The 17,940-nt window shown below is 55.6% G+C and overlaps 1 protein-coding gene across 14 annotated transcripts in view; it reads right to left on the bottom strand.

Moving 5' to 3' along the window:
- Positions 1 to 17,940, bottom strand: part of COL27A1 (collagen type XXVII alpha 1 chain) — a 135,884-nt gene that overhangs the window by 37,783 nt on the left and 80,161 nt on the right. For 12 of the 14 annotated variants that reach the window (XM_073905865.1, XM_073905860.1, XM_073905858.1 and 9 more), the window contains 8 exons: positions 13,688 to 13,741; positions 11,883 to 11,936; positions 11,579 to 11,632; positions 6,577 to 6,630; positions 1,526 to 1,579; positions 950 to 994; positions 824 to 868; positions 496 to 549 (listed from right to left, as the gene is read on the bottom strand). In XM_073905865.1, the coding sequence (XP_073761966.1) occupies positions 496 to 549; positions 824 to 868; positions 950 to 994; positions 1,526 to 1,579; positions 6,577 to 6,630; positions 11,579 to 11,632; positions 11,883 to 11,936; positions 13,688 to 13,741 (414 nt within the window). The remainder of the gene's footprint in view (positions 1 to 495; positions 550 to 823; positions 869 to 949; positions 995 to 1,525; positions 1,580 to 6,576; positions 6,631 to 11,578; positions 11,633 to 11,882; positions 11,937 to 13,687; positions 13,742 to 17,940) is intronic. The other 2 variants (XM_073905862.1, XM_073905861.1) reach the window with 2 other exon arrangements.

Here is a 17,940-nt window from a genome sequence, read left to right on the forward strand (position 1 = left end):
CTCCTCTCCAGAGGTACCACTCCACTGCCTCCTCAAGGGGCGCCCTGACCCTTGGGCCATCCCCCAAACCCATCCTTCCAGGGAACCTCCTGAAGGGTTATCTTGGTCTCAAACCCCTCACTGGCTCCTGTCCAGACCCTGCAATTCCCATCCTCCCTCCCTTGGAGACCTGAATACTCTGTTCCCTCAGCTTATACATTTCTTCATTTCATCTCTACAACAGGATAACATGGTGGGGACAATTATTCCCATTTACTTGTAAGAAAACTAGGCTGGAGGGCAAGCAAGCTTAGACTCCAACCCAGAGCTCCCGAGCTCCCTGGCCAGTACCCACCTCCCCCCACGCCTGTCCCAGCAGGGTAGCAGAGCCCTGGCCCCGTCCCTCTCCAACCTCCCTTCTTGGCTGACCACGTGCCACACTCCCAGGCGGTGGTCCGTCTGAGACCAGCCTGCTAGGGGCAAAGAGACAAGAGAGGGAGGAGAGAGAGCACTTACCGGTTCTCCTGGGAGGCCCTTGGTGCCTGGGGGGCCTGAGGGACCTGGGATGCCCTGTGGAGAAGAACAGAGGTGACCTTAGTCCCTCCATGGCCTCCTTCACCCTGCCCGGAAGACCTCGCAGTGTGTCAGGGTGCCACCCCCACCCGCTGCCATGTGACCGATGGGGAGACCGAGTCTCAGAGGAAAGAGGCAGGCTAGAGGGTCTTCAGTGCACAGAGTGGGCAGCCAGAACCTTTGTGGTTTCCACAGCAGGGTGGGAACCTGGTAACGTGGCTCTTATCTCCCAGCAGAGCCCCACGGAATTCCCAGAACCGATGCTACTTACGGGGAAGCCTCGTGTGCCCGAGGGCCCGCGCTCACCAGCCGCACCCTGCAAGCACATGTGGGGTCATTAGAGGCGCGTCTCGCCAAGCAGGGAGCAGGGAGGGGCTGGCAGCCTTGGCTGACATACCTGCTGCCCAGGCTGGCCCGGTCTGCCCTGCGGTCCTGAAGGGCCCTGCAGGAAGCAAAGCATGTGAGGGTGGGAGAGAGTGCTTAGGAGGACCTTTCACGGCACAGGCTCTGCACTCCATGGGAGCTGGAAGGAACCTGTGTCATCACCAGACGCACCCATCTCCCCATTGTGCAAGTGGGAAAACTGAGGCCTGGCAAGGGGAGTGGCTGGCTGTCGTCACCATCTGCTCTGGAGAACCAAGGACCCCTTGCTCCTGCGGGGAGTAGAAGCAATCTTGGCTCCCGGGGGCTCTGGAGGGGCTAGGGGCCCCAGGGAAGGGGCCAGAGGGCACCTGAGGTTCCTTCCCACCCTCTCTTACTCTTACCTCCTCCGGCCCCCTCTTAGTCACTGCTCTCTCTCTCTCTGTGCTCTTTCTCCCCCGCCCCCAGGCTCAGGCTCCAGGGTCAGGAGGAGTGGCCCATGAGCTCCCTGCCACCCCCAGGGGCCTGGCGCCGAGGAAGGTGTGAGCCTTGGCTCCCGGATTCCTGAGGCAGCATGGGAGGTGTGAGGAAGGGCAGGCCCTGGGGTTGGTACCTTCAGGCCCCTGGACCCCTGCTCCCCGGCTGGTCCATCTGGTCCTCGGGGGCCCTGGAATAGGAAAAAGGGACTAGCACGATGGACAGCAGGGGTCTCCCTTGGGCTGGGAACCAGGAGGGCAGGGCTGCCCAGAGCCCGGGGCCTCTCCCGGCACAAGCCTGGGGCTCTCTTCTCCTCCCACTGCCCGCACACCCTCACCCTGAGGCGGGTCACCCATGCGCGGCGTGCCTGCTGAGATGGCGAGGCACGGAGGGACTCCGCTAGAGGCCCTGTCGTTCTGGAATAGGGCTGGTGGTGCACGAACGACCCTGTTTAAAGAGACCTCGGAAGTCAGGCAGCCAATGCATTTCAGAGCCAGGCAGGCTGAGGGCCAGACACATGTGGCCAGGTCCGCACAGTCAGCCCCTCAGACTCGGCGGCTGCATCCTCTTCCCCGAGCACACGGGGGGCAGAAACGGGTGTCTGAACCACAACCCTTGGGGGACACTGACAGCGAAGGACCCGGGGACGGTCTGCATGTGGCTAGGTGTGCGGAGCAGCCTCCTCCAGCCAGAGGTGCGAGTCAGTCTGGCCCTGCTCACAGAGGGAGGAGCTGACGTGTGGAGGGGCAAGAACGGGGCAGGGGTCAGGCGGCCGTTCCGCGGAGCCCCAGACAGCAGTCTTACCCCTTTGAAAGCTGGGAGCCCCACCCCTCCACCGCCTGAGGCAGGCCCTTCCCCCACTGCACAGATGGGAACACTAAAGCCCAGTCAAAGAAGTGACTTGTCTAAGGTCCCTTAGCACATCAGCAGGTGCATCCCCTCCAGGGTTCTACCCACTGGTCCATGTGACCCCCTTACAGGGACTCCCACAGAGACGCAGATGAGATGGGGTCCTCTGGAAACGGCCCCCTGTAGAGAACAGTGTGGTGTTTGTCCTGCAGGGGACCAAAGAGGTCATGTGGGGGAGACGAAGAGGGTCTTGTGCAGAAGGCTGGCCCACCCTGGCCTGGGAGCGTGGGGCCAGCCACAAAAGGGGACTGGGGAACATATGTGCAGGTGGCGGGGGGTGGGATGAGGGATGAGAAAAACAGCACGAAGAATTCATTTAAAAATTAAGCAAGGGAACTTTCATTAATAACTGAGCCAGAAAAAGCAACAATTCCTTTTATCAGCTACCCGGGGCTCCCACAGCCTTAAATAGTGCCTCGTGGATTGAATAAACCCAGGACAGGCAACCTTGTTGAGGCTCAGTTATCTTGTCTCTGAAATGGGGATGAGAATCTCTCCCTTAAGGCAGGAGATACTGCACACAGGCAGTTCAGCACCTGGCCTCTAGTAAGTGCTCAGTAATAGCTGGCTCTGCCAGAGGAGGCATCAGGCTCCCCAGGGCCAGGGACACAGAGGAATGGCCTGGAAGATCTGGATTCAGTCCCTTCTTCCTCAGAACAGGCAGCTTAGAGCAAGCTACAGAGAACCAGCTGAGAGTTTCCACAGATCCAATACAACATATGATTAGAAGCTGTGGGTGCTAGTCCTTGTTCTGCTGCTGGATTGCTGTGTGGCCCCAGGCAAGCCCCTTCCCCTCTCTGGGCCCCTCTCTCTCAGATGGACACTGTCAGACCGTGTGTTAGACTTTCCGCCCCTGATTCATGGACAGGTGCCTGGTGGAGATGGAGCCAGACTGAGGTGGGGACATCCCAGGTCTTAGGAGCTGGGACAGAGACTGAGCTGATGGGTGGACATCTGGGCCCTCCTGAGAGATGGCTTCTGGCCCCTGGCCTCTGTCTCTAGCTGAGCCATAAACCTCCCTGGACAGGGATTGCTCTGGGACTGCAGTGGAGGCCCAGAAATGTTGACGGTTTGGTGTGAATCACACGGCACCCTATTCATCCCCAGAATCCAAGCCTTTCTGAAAGAAAGTTTATGTGATCTGTAATAATAGCAGTAGCAACGGCCACAGCAGCAATGATACCAAAAGCTATTATCCTCATTTTGCCATAAGGAAATAGCCTATGGTCACACAGCTAGGAAGTGGAGGAGCCAGAATTTAAACCCAACTCAGCCAGACGCCCGTTTCTTTCCACTACGACCTGTCACTGCCTATCAGTGTGGGAGTGAGCTCCCCGTCATGAGGGTGTGCAAGTCAGGGCCCAGAGAAGCCTGCCATGAAGGCTCTGCCCTGGAGCAGGATGTTGGAGAAGACAATGTCTAAAGTTCCTGGTACCTGGGAGATTGCGATCCCTTGGGAGACCAGTGAGCTCAGGGGGAAGCCGGCACTGCTTGGGGGAAATAGGGCCACAGCCTTTGCTGTCTAGAGGGAGGAGGCGGCAACGGGGCCCCAGCTACCCTCGCTCCCTGGCTCCCCAGGGCAGGGACAGGAGCAGGGCAGCCGCACATGCTAACCCTTGCTCTGGGCCACTCTGCAGCTTGTCCTGTGTCCCAAGGGTGCCCCCGTCCTCGTCCTTCCTGCTCCAAGTGAATGCAGGCCAGCCAGCCCTGCTGGAGGCAGGCCCGGGTTTCCATCAGAACCATATGTCTGTTCTCTTATAGCCAGTCCCCAGGAAGATGCTTGCAGTCAAAGCTGGGGCTACCTTTCAGCCAGGCTGGGACAGAAAATCTGGTCAATTGCAGCTCTTATGACAAAGGGATGGATGATCAAAGGGAGGTGCTCACCATGTGCAAGGCACATGCCAAGGGATTTAATCCCATGGCCATCCAGAGAGGTCAGTTCTGTGGCTCACCCTTTTTACAGAGGAAAACTAGAGGCCCAGAGAGACGGAATCAGTTGCTCAAGGTCAAAGAGGAAGAGCCACGATTCGAGGCCAGGTCTGCTGAGCTCTTAGCCCCATTCATGGGAGCAGAGTCCAGTGCCAGGCACGTGTATCTCAGAATCCCCGAGACTCCCTCAAAGTGGTTGGTGGAGGGAGATGGTGGAGTCTCCCAGGTAACAGGGCTTTTAGACATTGTCTTCTCCAACATCCTGTCCCAGGCCAGAGCCTTCATGACAGGCTTCTCTAGTCCCTGACTTGCATACCCCCTCTGATGGGGTGCTCACTCCCACACTGATAAGCAGTGAGTTGTGGTGGTGGTGAAAAAAAAAAAGGGCATCCAGCTGATGTGAGTTCAAATTCTGGGTCCTTACAACCTCCTCCGAATGTCATCCACTAAGTCTTAGAGAAGTTAAGAAACTGGCCTGAGGTCCCAGAACTGGTAACTGGGAAGGCTGAGATTTGTCTCTGTCGGACCCCAGAGCCCCCACTCTTCCAACAGAGGCCTGTGGACCCAGACCCTGTCAGCAGTTCTACCAGGAGCCGAGGGCCTGAGGCCCCATCTTGTCCCCTCTTGCATATCAACAGAGATGCAGGCAGGGCCTTGTACCTTACCCATGGCACATATGGGGAAACTGAGGCTCAGAGGGTGGCAAGGTCACTTGGCAAGCCAGTTGTTACATGGGGGCCTGCCCAGTATTGAGCTCTTTTGCAGGCGTGATGGGTGCGCCTCTAGGTACCCCCACTGCAAAGTGGCCAATGGTGGACTCTTAGGCCGGGGACCCAGGGCGCCGATCCCACAGGTTTTGCATTCCTGCCAAACCCAGCAGGAGGGAGGAGCTCATGTTCTCAACACTTCCCTCCCAGCCCTGGAGACTTTTGATGTGGTTGGGAGCCTGGGTTTCCTCAAGCAGGACATACATTCTTGGAGCCACTGCTGGGAAGGGGTGCTAGAGACAGCTGGGGGAAGCTCGGTGAGTTGGGGACCTGAATCTCCAGCTAATCTGGCTTCCTGGGGCAGGAGGCCATGTGCACAGGGTCAAGGTGGAACTGGCTGCCAATGGGCCTGGGTCCACTTGCAGAGACCCAGGACATAGCAGTGGTAGGGGCCCTGCTGGGCCAGAGGAATGCCTCCTAATCCGCCCCTCTCCCAGGCTGACTGCTGGCCATCTGGTTTGGGGAAAAATTTAAAACCGCTTGAAATTCAGCCAAGAGGAGACTAATCACAGATTCCCCGTATGGAGCTTGGATATCAGGCCTGGGCTGTCGGCTCTACCTGTGCCATCGTGGTTCCCTTCTACAAGGCTGCCTATCCCAGCACCCATACATCAGTTGGGGGCAAAAAAACCACTCCGTCAGCCCTCCCTGCACGATTGAAAATGAGACTACATTCACTATGCAGAAGAGCCAGATTCCCTGGGTTCAAATCCCAGCTCTGCCACTTTCTAACTGTGCAACCCGAGACAGCTGACTTAACCTCTCAGTGCCTTAGTTTCCTGGTGTGTAAAATGGAACGAAGCCCAGCACCTTCTTTATAGAGTAGTGTTGAAGACTGAATGAGTTAATATATGTGATGGACAGCACCTGACACATAGTAAGTACCAGTGATCACCTCTGGCGCTTGTGCTCAGGCCAGCCCTCGTTTAAAATCCTCTATGGCTCCCCACTACCCTGGGAACACAGTCCATAGGCCTAACTGTGGTTTGCGGGCTTGCCACCTGCTAATTCTTGGTCTCGTCCCTCTCCCCTGCCCCTCTGGGGAGCCAGTGGAGACCCCTAAACATGCCACACCTTCTCTCACCTTAGGGCTTTCCCTTGCCTGGAACCTGGCACCAGCTCCAGTACCCTCCTCTCCCTGAAGCCCTGAAGCACGCTCTGATACTCTACCCAGGCTCCCAAGCTGCTTCACCACCTATGCGCCTATGACCCGAAACTATCTCTTTGACCTACTTGATTGAGCCGTGAGGGCAGGCAGAGGTCATGCCTCTCCCATCCTCCCGTGGTATCTACAGAGCCTCCAACAGTGGCCGGCAAATAGTCAGTGCTAAATAAATGGTGGTGGAATGAATGAATGAACAAATGAATGGACAAAACATTGGTACCACAGACCCTGTCTGTACCCACGGGATGGCAAGGCCTGGTGTTCAGAAATGGGCTGGAAAAGACGAGCTGGAAACCCTGCCTGATGCCGTGAAAGTCACAGGTCTCAGGGTTGGGCAGGGGGCAAGGAGCAGGAGGTAGTCTCCCTGTCAGGTGGCCCCTGCCAGTGCCAGCCTCCCGGGGGCTGGGCCCCACTTACCCGGCGTCCCTTTGCTCCCCTCATGCCTGGTAGGCCTCGAGATCCTGGAGGACCCTGTGGGGACGAGAAAGAGTTTGGAGAAGCCCCCTTTCTGGTAGCAAGGGCAACAGGGAAGGCTAGGAGTGTGGGTGCAAAGCCTGGCTGCACACAGAAGGACTTGGCGCAGTGGGAAAAGCTGTCCCACTGGAAGTGGCAGCCCACAGGCTATAACCCTCAGCACAAGTCAGTTCAATGTGGTGGGCCTCCACCTCTCCCAGGAATCTGGTAGTGAGGAGAAGCCTCCCTGGATGGATGAGCCACTTCCTTCTGTATCTCAAAATCAACAACCAGAAGCTACCATGACACTCTTGACCAAAAGTCTCCTCAAATGTCCATTTCCCCTTTTCTCCTTCCATTAGCAAGAAGAATACGGCTGCCCATGTTCTGTCCCCCGCCCTGACCCTGAACATCACCTGACAGCTGCCCAGGAGGCTCTGATCAGGCAGAAAGAGCCCTGGTGTACGAGGGGGAAGAAGCAGACCACAGCCCCGAGGTGAGGGAGGGGGAGGCAGGGGAGAAGGGAGCAGGGCCGGGCCCAGGAAAGCCACCCCATTATCCTGGTTTGATGCAGGAATGACAAGAGGCGAGGGAGCGACAGGGAGGGAGGGAAGGCTGACACAGGATTGCCTTTGTTCTTTGAACTCGCAACACTGGCACGGCACAGGCCTATGACTAGAACTGAGGGATCTGTTGGGAGAAACTACGAACCATCTAACGACAGAAGAGGACAGAGGGTAGAAGGGAGAAGAGAGGCGGCGGGCTGCCTCATGCCTGATCTCTCTTCCGGGTTCCGGCCCCACCCAGCTGTAGCCACCAAACAGCGCCTTCACCCATGGCCGGTTGGCCAGGACCCCTCCAGGAGCCTCCCAGCTCAACAGCAAGTCTCAGACTGGGCGTGCTCCTTTTACAAGGAAGAGGCGGCTTCATCCCCCTCCAAATACCAGGGAGAGGCCCAGTTCCATTTGGGGCCTCGGGAAAAACTTGCTGTTCCATTTTCTCCCTCCCCGTGGCCTTGACGGTGCAGACCCTCAGTCAGCTGCTGCTGAAGGGCTGACGTGTGGGGCTGGGTTCTAACTTGCCCCTTGTCAGCAGAGCAAGCAGGGTGTGGACCCACACTTGGCCCAATAAGAAGGCAGAGCAGACTCCCGGATGGCAGATGACAGGAAGATTGGGTGAGAACAAGCCATTTTATAGCGGGATCTCGGACTGCAGAAGGCACGCGATGGGTCACTGGGAAATTTCAGGAGCCAAGTCTTAACTTCGAGGCAGTAGAAGAGAGTACTCAAAAGAACAGACTGCGTCCTCAGAGAACCGGTTCAAATCCCGGCTCTGTTGCTTCCTAATTCTGTGACCTTGGCAAGTGATTTCCACTTGTGGGCCTCAGTTTCCTCATCTATGAAATGGGGTAAGAAGAATCCCTAGCTCCTGGAGTTGCTGGGAAGGCAAAATGACACAGAAAGTCCTCAGTAAAGGGTAGCTCTCAGCTCTCTCAGTGTGGGAGGGGGTCAGAGATGGGAGTCTGACTGGTCTCCAGTCCCCCAGGCCATGAGGATAACGATCTCAGCTCACCTCAATGGGCTGTAGGAGAACGTGGATGTTCACATGATTGGAAAAGTGGGAGACTGCTCATCAGATGTGAACAGTGTCATCAGAAATGTGACCTTAATGGTAGTAGTCTTAAAGGAATACTGGAATTAACATAACTACTAAACAGTAATTATTCCTACTGCCAGTCATTAAATGCTTAGTATACGCAGACCATGTGCTAAGCATGACATCATACACTGATATCATTGACTTCTCACAGTAATCGCATAATGAAGGGAGTTCTATGCTGGCTTGCAGATGGGGAAATGGAGGCGCAGAGAAGCTACGAATACTGCCAACAATCACCCAGCTGGTAAGTGGCCAGGACTTGACTCACATGTGTCTGATTCTGAAGTCAGATTTCTGGACCTTGGTGCTACGCTGCGTCCTCAGCAGCACCAGGGCGGCTGGCTGGCTTAGAAGGATCCCCAAGAGGTCCAAGCGACCAGCCCCATACTGCAGCAGTGGCGGGTCAACGGCAACCCTGGGGGCTGAAAGCAGCACGTGACTGAGTTCACTCAGGCTGAGCCACCCTCCAGAGCAGTGGGACGTGCGAGGACACAAAGCAGGGAGGAGGTCAGTGGAGCCCTGGAGGTAGGGGATTCAGAGGAGGCCAGGAGCTTCCTTCCATGCGCTGGCTTGGACAGCCCCACTGTTTTCCTGTCTTCCACTGGCCTTCCATTTTGTCCCAGCAACTCCATTCCAGGCTTTCCTCCTCCCACTGGACAAATGGAGAGACGGAGGCCCTGAGAGGCTGAGGTCCAGAGGCCCAAGAGCTACAGTCTGATGATGGACCCTTGCCTGGGCACCTCCCACACGGATGGTCCCCAATCACTGCCTCTCCAGGAGCATCTGCTGGGCCCTAGAACTTGGGTCCCATGAACCCTGGGGAGGGGGATGGGACAGCAGCCTTCAGGCTGGGTGGGCTAGGAAACCTCAGATCACAGGTTGGGCTCCTCGGCCCACCAACCAGCCCCTCCAGCCCCGGGCCAGAAGTGGCTTCTCCTCCTCCTCATTAACAGGGGAAAACACGCCATCAGGAGCCCGGAGTGCTGGCTCTCATCTCACCTCTGTACTTTGACTTTTCTACCTCATCGAAAGGATTAGAGGGGACAGACAGAGCCACCTGCTGCTCAGCACCTCTGTCTTGGGATGATGGTTACTAGTGTCCAGGCTTCTCATCCCTGGCTAGTCCCTCCATATCCCTCCTCAGCGCCTAGCACTGCCTGGCACATAGCAGGTGCTCGGTAAAATTCTGTTAATGAGTGAGAAGATGTTTATACTTGGCACTCCCACTAGACAGGATCTTAAAAGCAGATGTATTTTCTTTTCTTTTTAAGATTTTATTTGAGACAGACAGGAGAGAGAGACCCTGAACAGGGGGAGAGGGGCAGAGAGAGAGAGGAAGAGCGAGAAGCAGACTCCCCACTGAGCAGGGTGCCCAATGTGGGGCTCAATCCCAGGACCCTGAGATCATGACCTGAGCCGAAGGCAGACGCTTAACCGACTGAACTACCCAGGCGCCCCAGCAGGTGTGATTCTTATCATTCCTGCATCTTCAGGGCTGAGCATAGGCCCAGTACACAGCCGGTGCACAGAAAAGTTTGGGAACTGAGCTGGCTTTGCTTCCCTCATTGGCACAGAGAACTGGTATGTGCATGCTTCCCTTGGATTCAGACCCTCCAAGGTTCCCATTTCCTCCCTCATCCCATCAGACTCCAGGGAGTCTCTCAGTCTGGCCTTTGGAGGGACCCGGGCAGCCCAAACTCATTGTTCCCTAGTCCTGCCCTGGGATCCTGCCTGGGCTAGTCCCTTCCTCCATACCCTTTCCACCTGCCTGAAGCCCACCTCTCCACCTCCCCAGAGGAGGTTCCCAGCCCTGAGCCCAAGCCTTGGCTGAAGTGAGAGCCCCTCCTGGGCTCCATCCTCCATTGGCAGAGACAGAGGGAGAAGAAGCTGCGAGGGCTCAGGATGAGAGCCACCCCTCCCTGCCCCCAATATCACCCTCGGGAAAGTAGATGGGATCCCCCCAGCCCAGCTACCCTGCCTCTCCCACCCCTCCCTGCCTTGAGACCCTCAGGAATCTCCCTGGTTCCTCAGATATCACAAGAAGTCCAGGACCTCTGTGTCCTCACCCCTGTGCTCAGCCCCCGTGTCCCCAGCATTTCCCATCGTCTCCCCTACACTTCCTCCAGAGCAGGTGTCACTTATATATTGGGTTGTCTCACCCCCAAATGCCAGAATAGAAGCTCCTAAAGGGCAGTGGGAGTTTTCTGCCCTGCTGATGGCTGCACCCCCGGCTCCTGGAGCGGCTCCAGGCACACATGACAGGGTATGTCCCGAGTGAATGAACAAAGCAACGATGGCGCCTTGACCAAGATGCTCCTGTGCCACACCACAGAGGGAAAAAGAGCAGCTAGAGCTTCCAGCTTCCATCTCAGTGAAAAGTCAGGCATTACACAGGGAAAGAATTGAAGGATTTTGAAGCTGTTCCTTAATGTTGTATTTTCCCCACATTTGTTATTTTATCTCCTGTGTTTGCATGATATTGACAGGAAAGCCCAATGTGGAAGGCACTTCTGGCCCCGAATTAGGGAGATGGGGGGAAGGCAGAGAGAAGGACTGGGTCTCATCCACAGCTGGCTTCAAGAGGAACAGGAAGAGAGGCATTGAGTGGGTGACAGCAGCTCTAAGGAGAGAGGAAGGCAAACTGGGACTCTAGGGAGTTTCTGGGAAGAAGAGGCAGGTGGAGCAAGATGCCCTTAACCTCAGAAAGGTCTACAGAAGTCAGACCAAAGCCAGAACTCTGAGAAGCAATAAGCACTCCATCAGTTTTTAAGTCTACACCATCCAATATGGTACCCACTTACCACATGAGGCTATTAAACCCTTGAAATATAGCTAGTCGGAATTAAGACACATATTTTATTTTGAGGACTTCATACTAAAAAAAGGATATTAGATGTTCATTAGTTATTTTTATATTGCAAATCAAAATGTAAACAATTTTACTATATTGAGTTAAATAAAAAACACTGTTAAAATTAATTTCCCGTTTCTTTCTGCCAATGTTAATATGGTCATTAAAAGATTTTTAATTACAAAAAAAAAAAAAAAAGAAACGGTGCTCCTGTGCCAGGAACATCACTGTGCAATGAACATGAGCTGCCTGGGTTCATCTGACCCACGGGATTATGCTGTCATGACCGCGATTATGTTCTCTGTGTTTCAGATGAGCAAAACTTAGGTGCTGAGAAGTTCAATGATCTTTCCTGGCAATACAGAGCTGGGATTCAAGCCCATGTTTGTCTGACTCTGAGACCTGGACTCCTCACTATTACTGGACAGTGGGTTTGAGCTCAAGGGCTTGGCTTACCGGGGGTCCAGGTTCTCCGGGGGTCCCCACAGCACCAGGAGTTCCAGGATGACCCTACCAAGAAAGAGATGAGAGAGAAGGAATCAGCTGAAGCAGGTGGCTCTTCCTCCTTCCGCCTTGGCTGGCTTGTCCCTGGCCCCACGGCCCCAGCTTAGTGCCACAAGGGCAGCCACCAGGCCTCTTGGAGGGAGAAGGAGCCCGTCTTCCTGAATGCCTGGGGTATACGGGAGCAGGCAGAGGAGAGCAGAGCTGTCACCAGCCCTGTGACAGGAGGGAGGGCAAGTGGCACACACTTGCTCCTTACCATTGATCCCTTGGGTCCGGGTGCGCCTGGGGGTCCCATCATGCCCCTGTCACCCTGTGATAGAGACAGCAAGGCAGGGAGGTCATGGCTGTGGGGTGGCTCCGTGGGGGGCGGGTCCAGAGGCCTTCCAGAGGCCAAAGAGGGAGGGGTAGGGACTTGTCCAAAGTCTACAGTCACATCACCCAGGGTGGTCAGGGGAAGGGGTGCTGGGATTTCACTCCACAGAAGCCAGGAACCCAGTAAGCCCTGGGAGGCCTCAGCATCTACTGTGGCATGCCCCGCAGTGGGCTGCCCTCAGGCAAGGATGGTCCTGATCAGGGATGTACTAATGACATTGTCCCCTTTGATGCTGGCCCACGTCACGTGGTCCTCATTGGGCCTGGCATCCCCTGGGCTGGGCTTGTGGAGGTGGAGATGGCAAAAGAAGGCACTCTCGCTCTCTCCACCCACTGCCCAAACAGAGATGAGATGCTGGAGCATGTGAGACGCAACTCTTTTCCTCTTGATGAATCCAGATCGACCAGGGCAGAGATGGTGGGTGCAGAAGACAGAGACGGCTGGAGGAAGGGGGTCTGGATTTGAATCCTGCCTCTGTTTTTGTGAGGCCCTGTGTTTTGTATCCACAGACACAAGTCACCAGCACAGATGCAAACGAGTAAGCGCAGTGAGGGCATAGGTCTCGGTGCCAAGGCCCTTCAGCAGGGGATCTGACCCACCCGGGTGCAGAGGAGTGGTTGGGAAGGCCTGCTTGACCCGAGAGAGCTGAAGGATAACTCATCTAGGCACAGAGGGAAGAGGGGTGGGAGGAGGGGGGTACACCTGGCCAGGGCGGGGGGGAGGGACATGGAACATTTGAGCAATAAAGAAGGCCAGAGTTGGTTTGATATTGCACTATAGTTATGCAAGATGTGACCATCGGCGGCCACAGGGTGAAGGGTACACGGGACCTTTCTGTACTGTTTTTTGCAACATCTTGTGACTGTATAATTACTTCAAATAAAAAGTTAAAAAGAGAAGAGGAAGAGAAGAAAATAGGGAAGGTGGAGGGGGAGGAGAAGGAAGGGTTTGGGATGTGGAGTGATGAGAAGGCACAGGAAGAGCCTGGAAAGGAAGGTGGGGCTGGATTAGTGCAGAGGCTTCCTCTCTCTGGCCCTCAGTTTCCCTGTTTATCCAGTGGGCATAATATTGGCTCCCCAGAAGGCCAGCTTGCTGATCAGATAAGCCCCTAAAAGGAAAGCAGGGCCCCTCCAGGGCCCATGGTGGGAAACTGGAAGCCACGGGGGGCTTCTGGTCCGGGAGCTAACATGGGGCAGGGTGGTTTAGCAGGGTGAAATGTGGCCTCGGGCACTGAACCTGATTCACATCCCAGCTCTGCCACTTCCTACCTGGGTGACCTGAATTAACTCACCTCTCCAATGCGATGAGGTCTGTGAAACAGAGCTGCTGGGGGAGTCCCAAGACAGCCTAAGGAACTGTGCCCATTTAAAAAAGATGGCTCTTTAGCTCCCTTCTGTCGCCCACCCCTGTGAGGTTCCAGTGCACAGACAAGAGGGCCCACGCCACGTGCGTGAGCTGGTTGTCACACAGGAGTCTGACTGCACGTGGTGGTGCTGACGGGAGGGCAGGGTGGAGCCCCAGGGGATGCTGGGAAAGGGGACCATGGCACTGTGAGGGTCTGGAATGCTAGGGAAGCAAGAAGCCAGGAGAAAGAAGGCTGAAATCTCCAGGGCACCTGGCCCCTTCATCTTCTTAAAATCTCCACCACAAGTTCTATTTGCTGATAGATTCTCCTCAACCTAACTTACCTTTTCTCCCACGATCCCTGGCTCCCCGACCAGACCAATGAATCCCAGAAGTCCCTAGAAGAAACATGCACAAACGGCAAGAGAAAAGAGGAAGCCGCGTGAATTCGGGGATGTGCTGAGTTTCAAAGGCAAGGCGCCTGCATCTCCCCGTCCCTGGAGCCCCTGGCCTACGCCTCCTGCCCCACGCCTCCCGCCCCGTGCCTTGTAATCCGGCAGGCCTGGGGTGCCACGGAGGAGGGCCGCCTCTCTCCAGGCACTGTCCTGACTTCCCTCACTCCACCAGATGGTTCTGATCTCGGAGCCAAGCGGTGGGGCTGCTGCCAGCATCCCTGGGAGCGCCACACATTCTTCCCGCGCCAGAAGCAGGCTGGGAGGCGGCCACGTTTGGGGGGGCGGGCTGTGTGTGTGTGTGTGTTGGGGGGGGAGCAGGGATGGCCCTTAAGCTGTGCTGGGAAGAGCCCTGCCTGTTAGAAATCTGTCCCCATCTCTCAGGGCTCTGGGACTGCTTCAAAGAGAGAAACAAACGGGCTCACCAGGATGGAAACAGTGTAACAGCCTCCGCCAAAAAGACTTGATTCAAACGTGGAAAGTGGAGGCCTTTATACCGTCTTGTGAAAGGCTTCCTCTCCTTTCTGAAGGGCGCGCACACACACACACTCACACTGTGGCTCCCGCTGCTCTTTTTAACTCCACTGGGTGATAGCTTGCCTCTGTGTTCCAGGGGCTCTTCCAGGCGGCTGCCGGCCTAGCTGGCCCCGACGAGGCACGCACGCACGCACGCACGCACGCACGCACCCGCGCAGCGAGGTCGAACGGCCTGGAGGCGGCTGCCGGCCTCGCTGGGCCCAACAAGGCACGCACGCACGCACGCACGCACGCACGCACCCGTGCGGCGAGGCCAACCGGTCTGGATGAGCCCCTCCTTCCAGGCCCCCCGCTCTTCCGGGCTAAGGAAGATCGGAGCAGAGGGGGTCTTGTGCAGTTCACAGGTGCAACAGTGGCTTTGGGAGAGTTTCCGGGAAAATCGGGAAAGACTGAGAGAGGAGTGGATCTGTCCCATGCGATCTGCTCCTTGTCCCTCAACTGGGTCCAGAAAGGAATGAGACCTCGAAGCTGAGGGGACACAGGTCAGAGGTTGCAAGCTGTATGCTCAGGCAGTGAAGCGGGCCGACCTGTCCATCAACTAGGGTGAAAACATGGTGCCCATTTCCAAAGGCTTAGCTCTGTGGGTCTCAGAGACCGTTTTAAAGTGGCAGCTCAGGCCACGACCGTGTGTGTCTTGCTGCTGTGGCTCCAAGGCCCATGCACCTGTCCCTCCACCCCGGGGCCTCCTCAGTGTGTGGCCGTGAGCAGGGCACAGGTCCCCCGGCACACCCACCCCATCACCGCACCGTGGAGGTCCTGGTTCCCTGAGCTCAGAGACCCTTCAGGGTTGAAGTATGAGGTAAGAGGAGTGAGGTACAAGGTATGAGGTCACGGCCAGTAAGCCACAGACAATAACCAAGTATTTGACTTTTGCAACAACCTACTTTAAAAAACAATTAGAGCATCTTCAAGGTGACAGCAATATTAATAACAAAAGCTGGCACTTACTGAGTGCCAAGCCCCGCACCGGACACTTTTTCTGGCATCATCATTCAGTCTTTAGGTTTGTAGACCCCGGGCAAGTCACAGAGCCCCTCCGAGCCTCATCATCTGCAAAGGGCGGCGCTTTCGAGAAAGGTCTCTCCCTATCTCCCTGGGGTTGTTCTGAGTCTTGAAGATAATGCATGGCTCATGTAGGCACTCAATAAATGTTAGCTCCCTCCCGTCCCGTTCTAATTTATTTTAAAAGGGCATAGGGTTAAGACAGAGGCCCGAGCGCCCCACAGGGGAGCACTCAGACATTTAGAGGATGCAAAGCAATGGGAATAAAAACGGCTCTGTTAAGAGGCCCCCGGCCGACTGGCCCAGAGAAACAGAAATTTCATAGCTACTTTAAATTTATGAGTTGTTGGGTCCTGGAAGGCAGGCGGGTCATAAACCTCAAACAAGAAGCCAAACAGGATCCTAATGAATAAGGGCCATACAGCAAGTGCCCCATTTCCCCACCCCGGCTCCCAGGACACCCATGGGGCACTGTCCCAGAAGATCCTGGAAGGCCCGTCCTGCGGATGGAGATGAGGCTGGCCGGGAAGCCAGCCCCGGAGGCCCAGGGCTTCCACCTGGCTGGGGGGTGGGGGGAGAAGCAGCTCTGACCGCTGCGCGCACAGCTGGCTTCTCTCAAGCCAGCACGAGGACACGGGGGAGGAGGCAGCTCTGTCACCTACAACGGGTCCTGCACAGGCAGGGTCTGATTTTGGGAAGGGGTCGGCCCTGGTCCTCACGCTGTCTACAGATAAAGGGCTGTTGTTTGCTTATGCCTGCTCTTCTCCCTCCTTCCTTCTCTTCCCTCATATGCCATTCTGTGAGGCACTGGAAGTGCAACTGGGAACAAGACAGCTGTGGGTCCTCTGTGAGAACAGGCATCTCGGGGTAAATGTTTGCACGCCTGGCCTCTCCCTGGCTAGAGGGAGCTTCTTCCAGGCAAGGCCCGAGCCTGTGAGCATCTCTGTGTCCCCAGCACCTAGGACAGGGCCTGCTGGCAAGCCCCCTGCGCTCTCACTAGCTGTTACAAAATGGCAAGGGCTCAGGAGGTCAAAGGATTTTCCAGTCCCTCCAAGGCAGATCTTGGGAATCCAGCAGCACCAAGTGTTCAACCTTGGCTCTGACACTTGTGTTGCTGTTCAGGAGATCTTGTCAAGTGACCTAACTACCACCCTGGGGTTGCTGAGGGAAGGGCGGGCAGGCAGGCACCAGAGCCTGGTAACTTAATGGGGGTCCAATCAGTGGAGTTGATACTGTCATCCTAGGGAGGACCTTATAACCTTTCCTGGGGACCCTCTGATTCTGCCGTGAACAAGAGACGCCTGCCACTTCCCACACAGGGAGGGAGCCAAGGGCATAGCTGGCGTGGCATCCCTGTGTGCCTGTTGGCAGCCACGGGGCTCAGGTTCTGCCTCACTGTTCAGACAGGCCTTTCTTTCCAGCTGTGGCCCCAGCTAGCCAGGCAGCTGGCTGGGGGGCTCTGCCGACCAGGCGGGCCTGGGGTGGCCCCGGGCCAGCTGTCCGCTTCTCCTGGCCCCAGCTTTGCCACTACCTTACTTAGTCATCCTTGTTAATCAGATTGCCAATGTGGGCAAGGATCCAGGGGTCCTAAACTGGGGCTTCTGGAAAGCCCCATGGATAGAACTCAGGGCCTCCCTGAACTGGAGGAGGGAAAAAAAAAATCACTTTTATTTTCACGGATCTCTAATTAAAATTTAGCATTTCCCTCAAATCTGAGTGTAGGCGACAAACCCACAGTACCTGTTACTGTCCTAGTTACATGTCACTTTAGAGTCATTGTCAAGGAGATTTCAAAATGTGTCACTAAGGCTTGTCACTGCTTCAAAAGTGAGGTTATTAGACCTGCTGCCGGATCTCATTATTTAATGAATTAATAAAGAAGCCTATCTATGAGTAGATCACATTCAACATACTTTCATAATTGTATTTCAATTGAATTGATTTCCTCTCTAATCTTTCATTGTGCATTTTATGCATTTAAAACTCTATTCTGAGAAGGGGTCCGTGGGCTTCCCCAGCCTCCCAAAGGGTCCAAGGTACAGAAAAGGTTAGGACCCTGGGACAGAGTGCTTTGCAAGGACCCTTCATGTCCCGACATTTTAGGATTCTGAGGATCTATTTCCCGAGGGCCCTTACCACCAGCCTAACTATGAAATTAAATTTGCTGATCGCATGGCCTTTTTTTCCAATCAGGAAATATATCCAGGCCGTGACAGCCCTTCCAAACTCCTGGGCTTCCCACAGAATGCGCTCGAATGACACTGGAAAGGTTTCAAAAATCCAGTCCACCCCCTGCTTTAATTCCTTTCTTCCCCCCAACAGATGTTGCAGGCCTGGTGAGGAAGCCCGTCGTGCGCGACTCTCACGCCATTGATGGCGTTTCTCAGCCGAAGCAGATTCTTCTTGGTCTCTGGGACGAGGCAGCCCCTTGCAGGGTTCAGGGGGCTTCATTAAGGGAGGGGAGGAGATTGCTACCTTTCAACCTGACCTCCAAGCCCAGAGGTTAAGGTTTCAGGTGGTGCCAGGCTGTCTGCACCCCCCCAGCACTCACAGCTGTTTCTCGGTAGCACTGAGGGCCCTGGGCCTCAATAATGAAGGTCATGATT

The sequence above is a fragment of the Callorhinus ursinus genome, unplaced genomic scaffold (assembly GCF_003265705.2).
Source record: "Callorhinus ursinus isolate GAN/ISIS: 27379988/994484 unplaced genomic scaffold, GSC_fseal_2.0 scaffold24, whole genome shotgun sequence".
Classification (NCBI taxonomy): domain Eukaryota; kingdom Metazoa; phylum Chordata; class Mammalia; order Carnivora; family Otariidae; genus Callorhinus; species Callorhinus ursinus.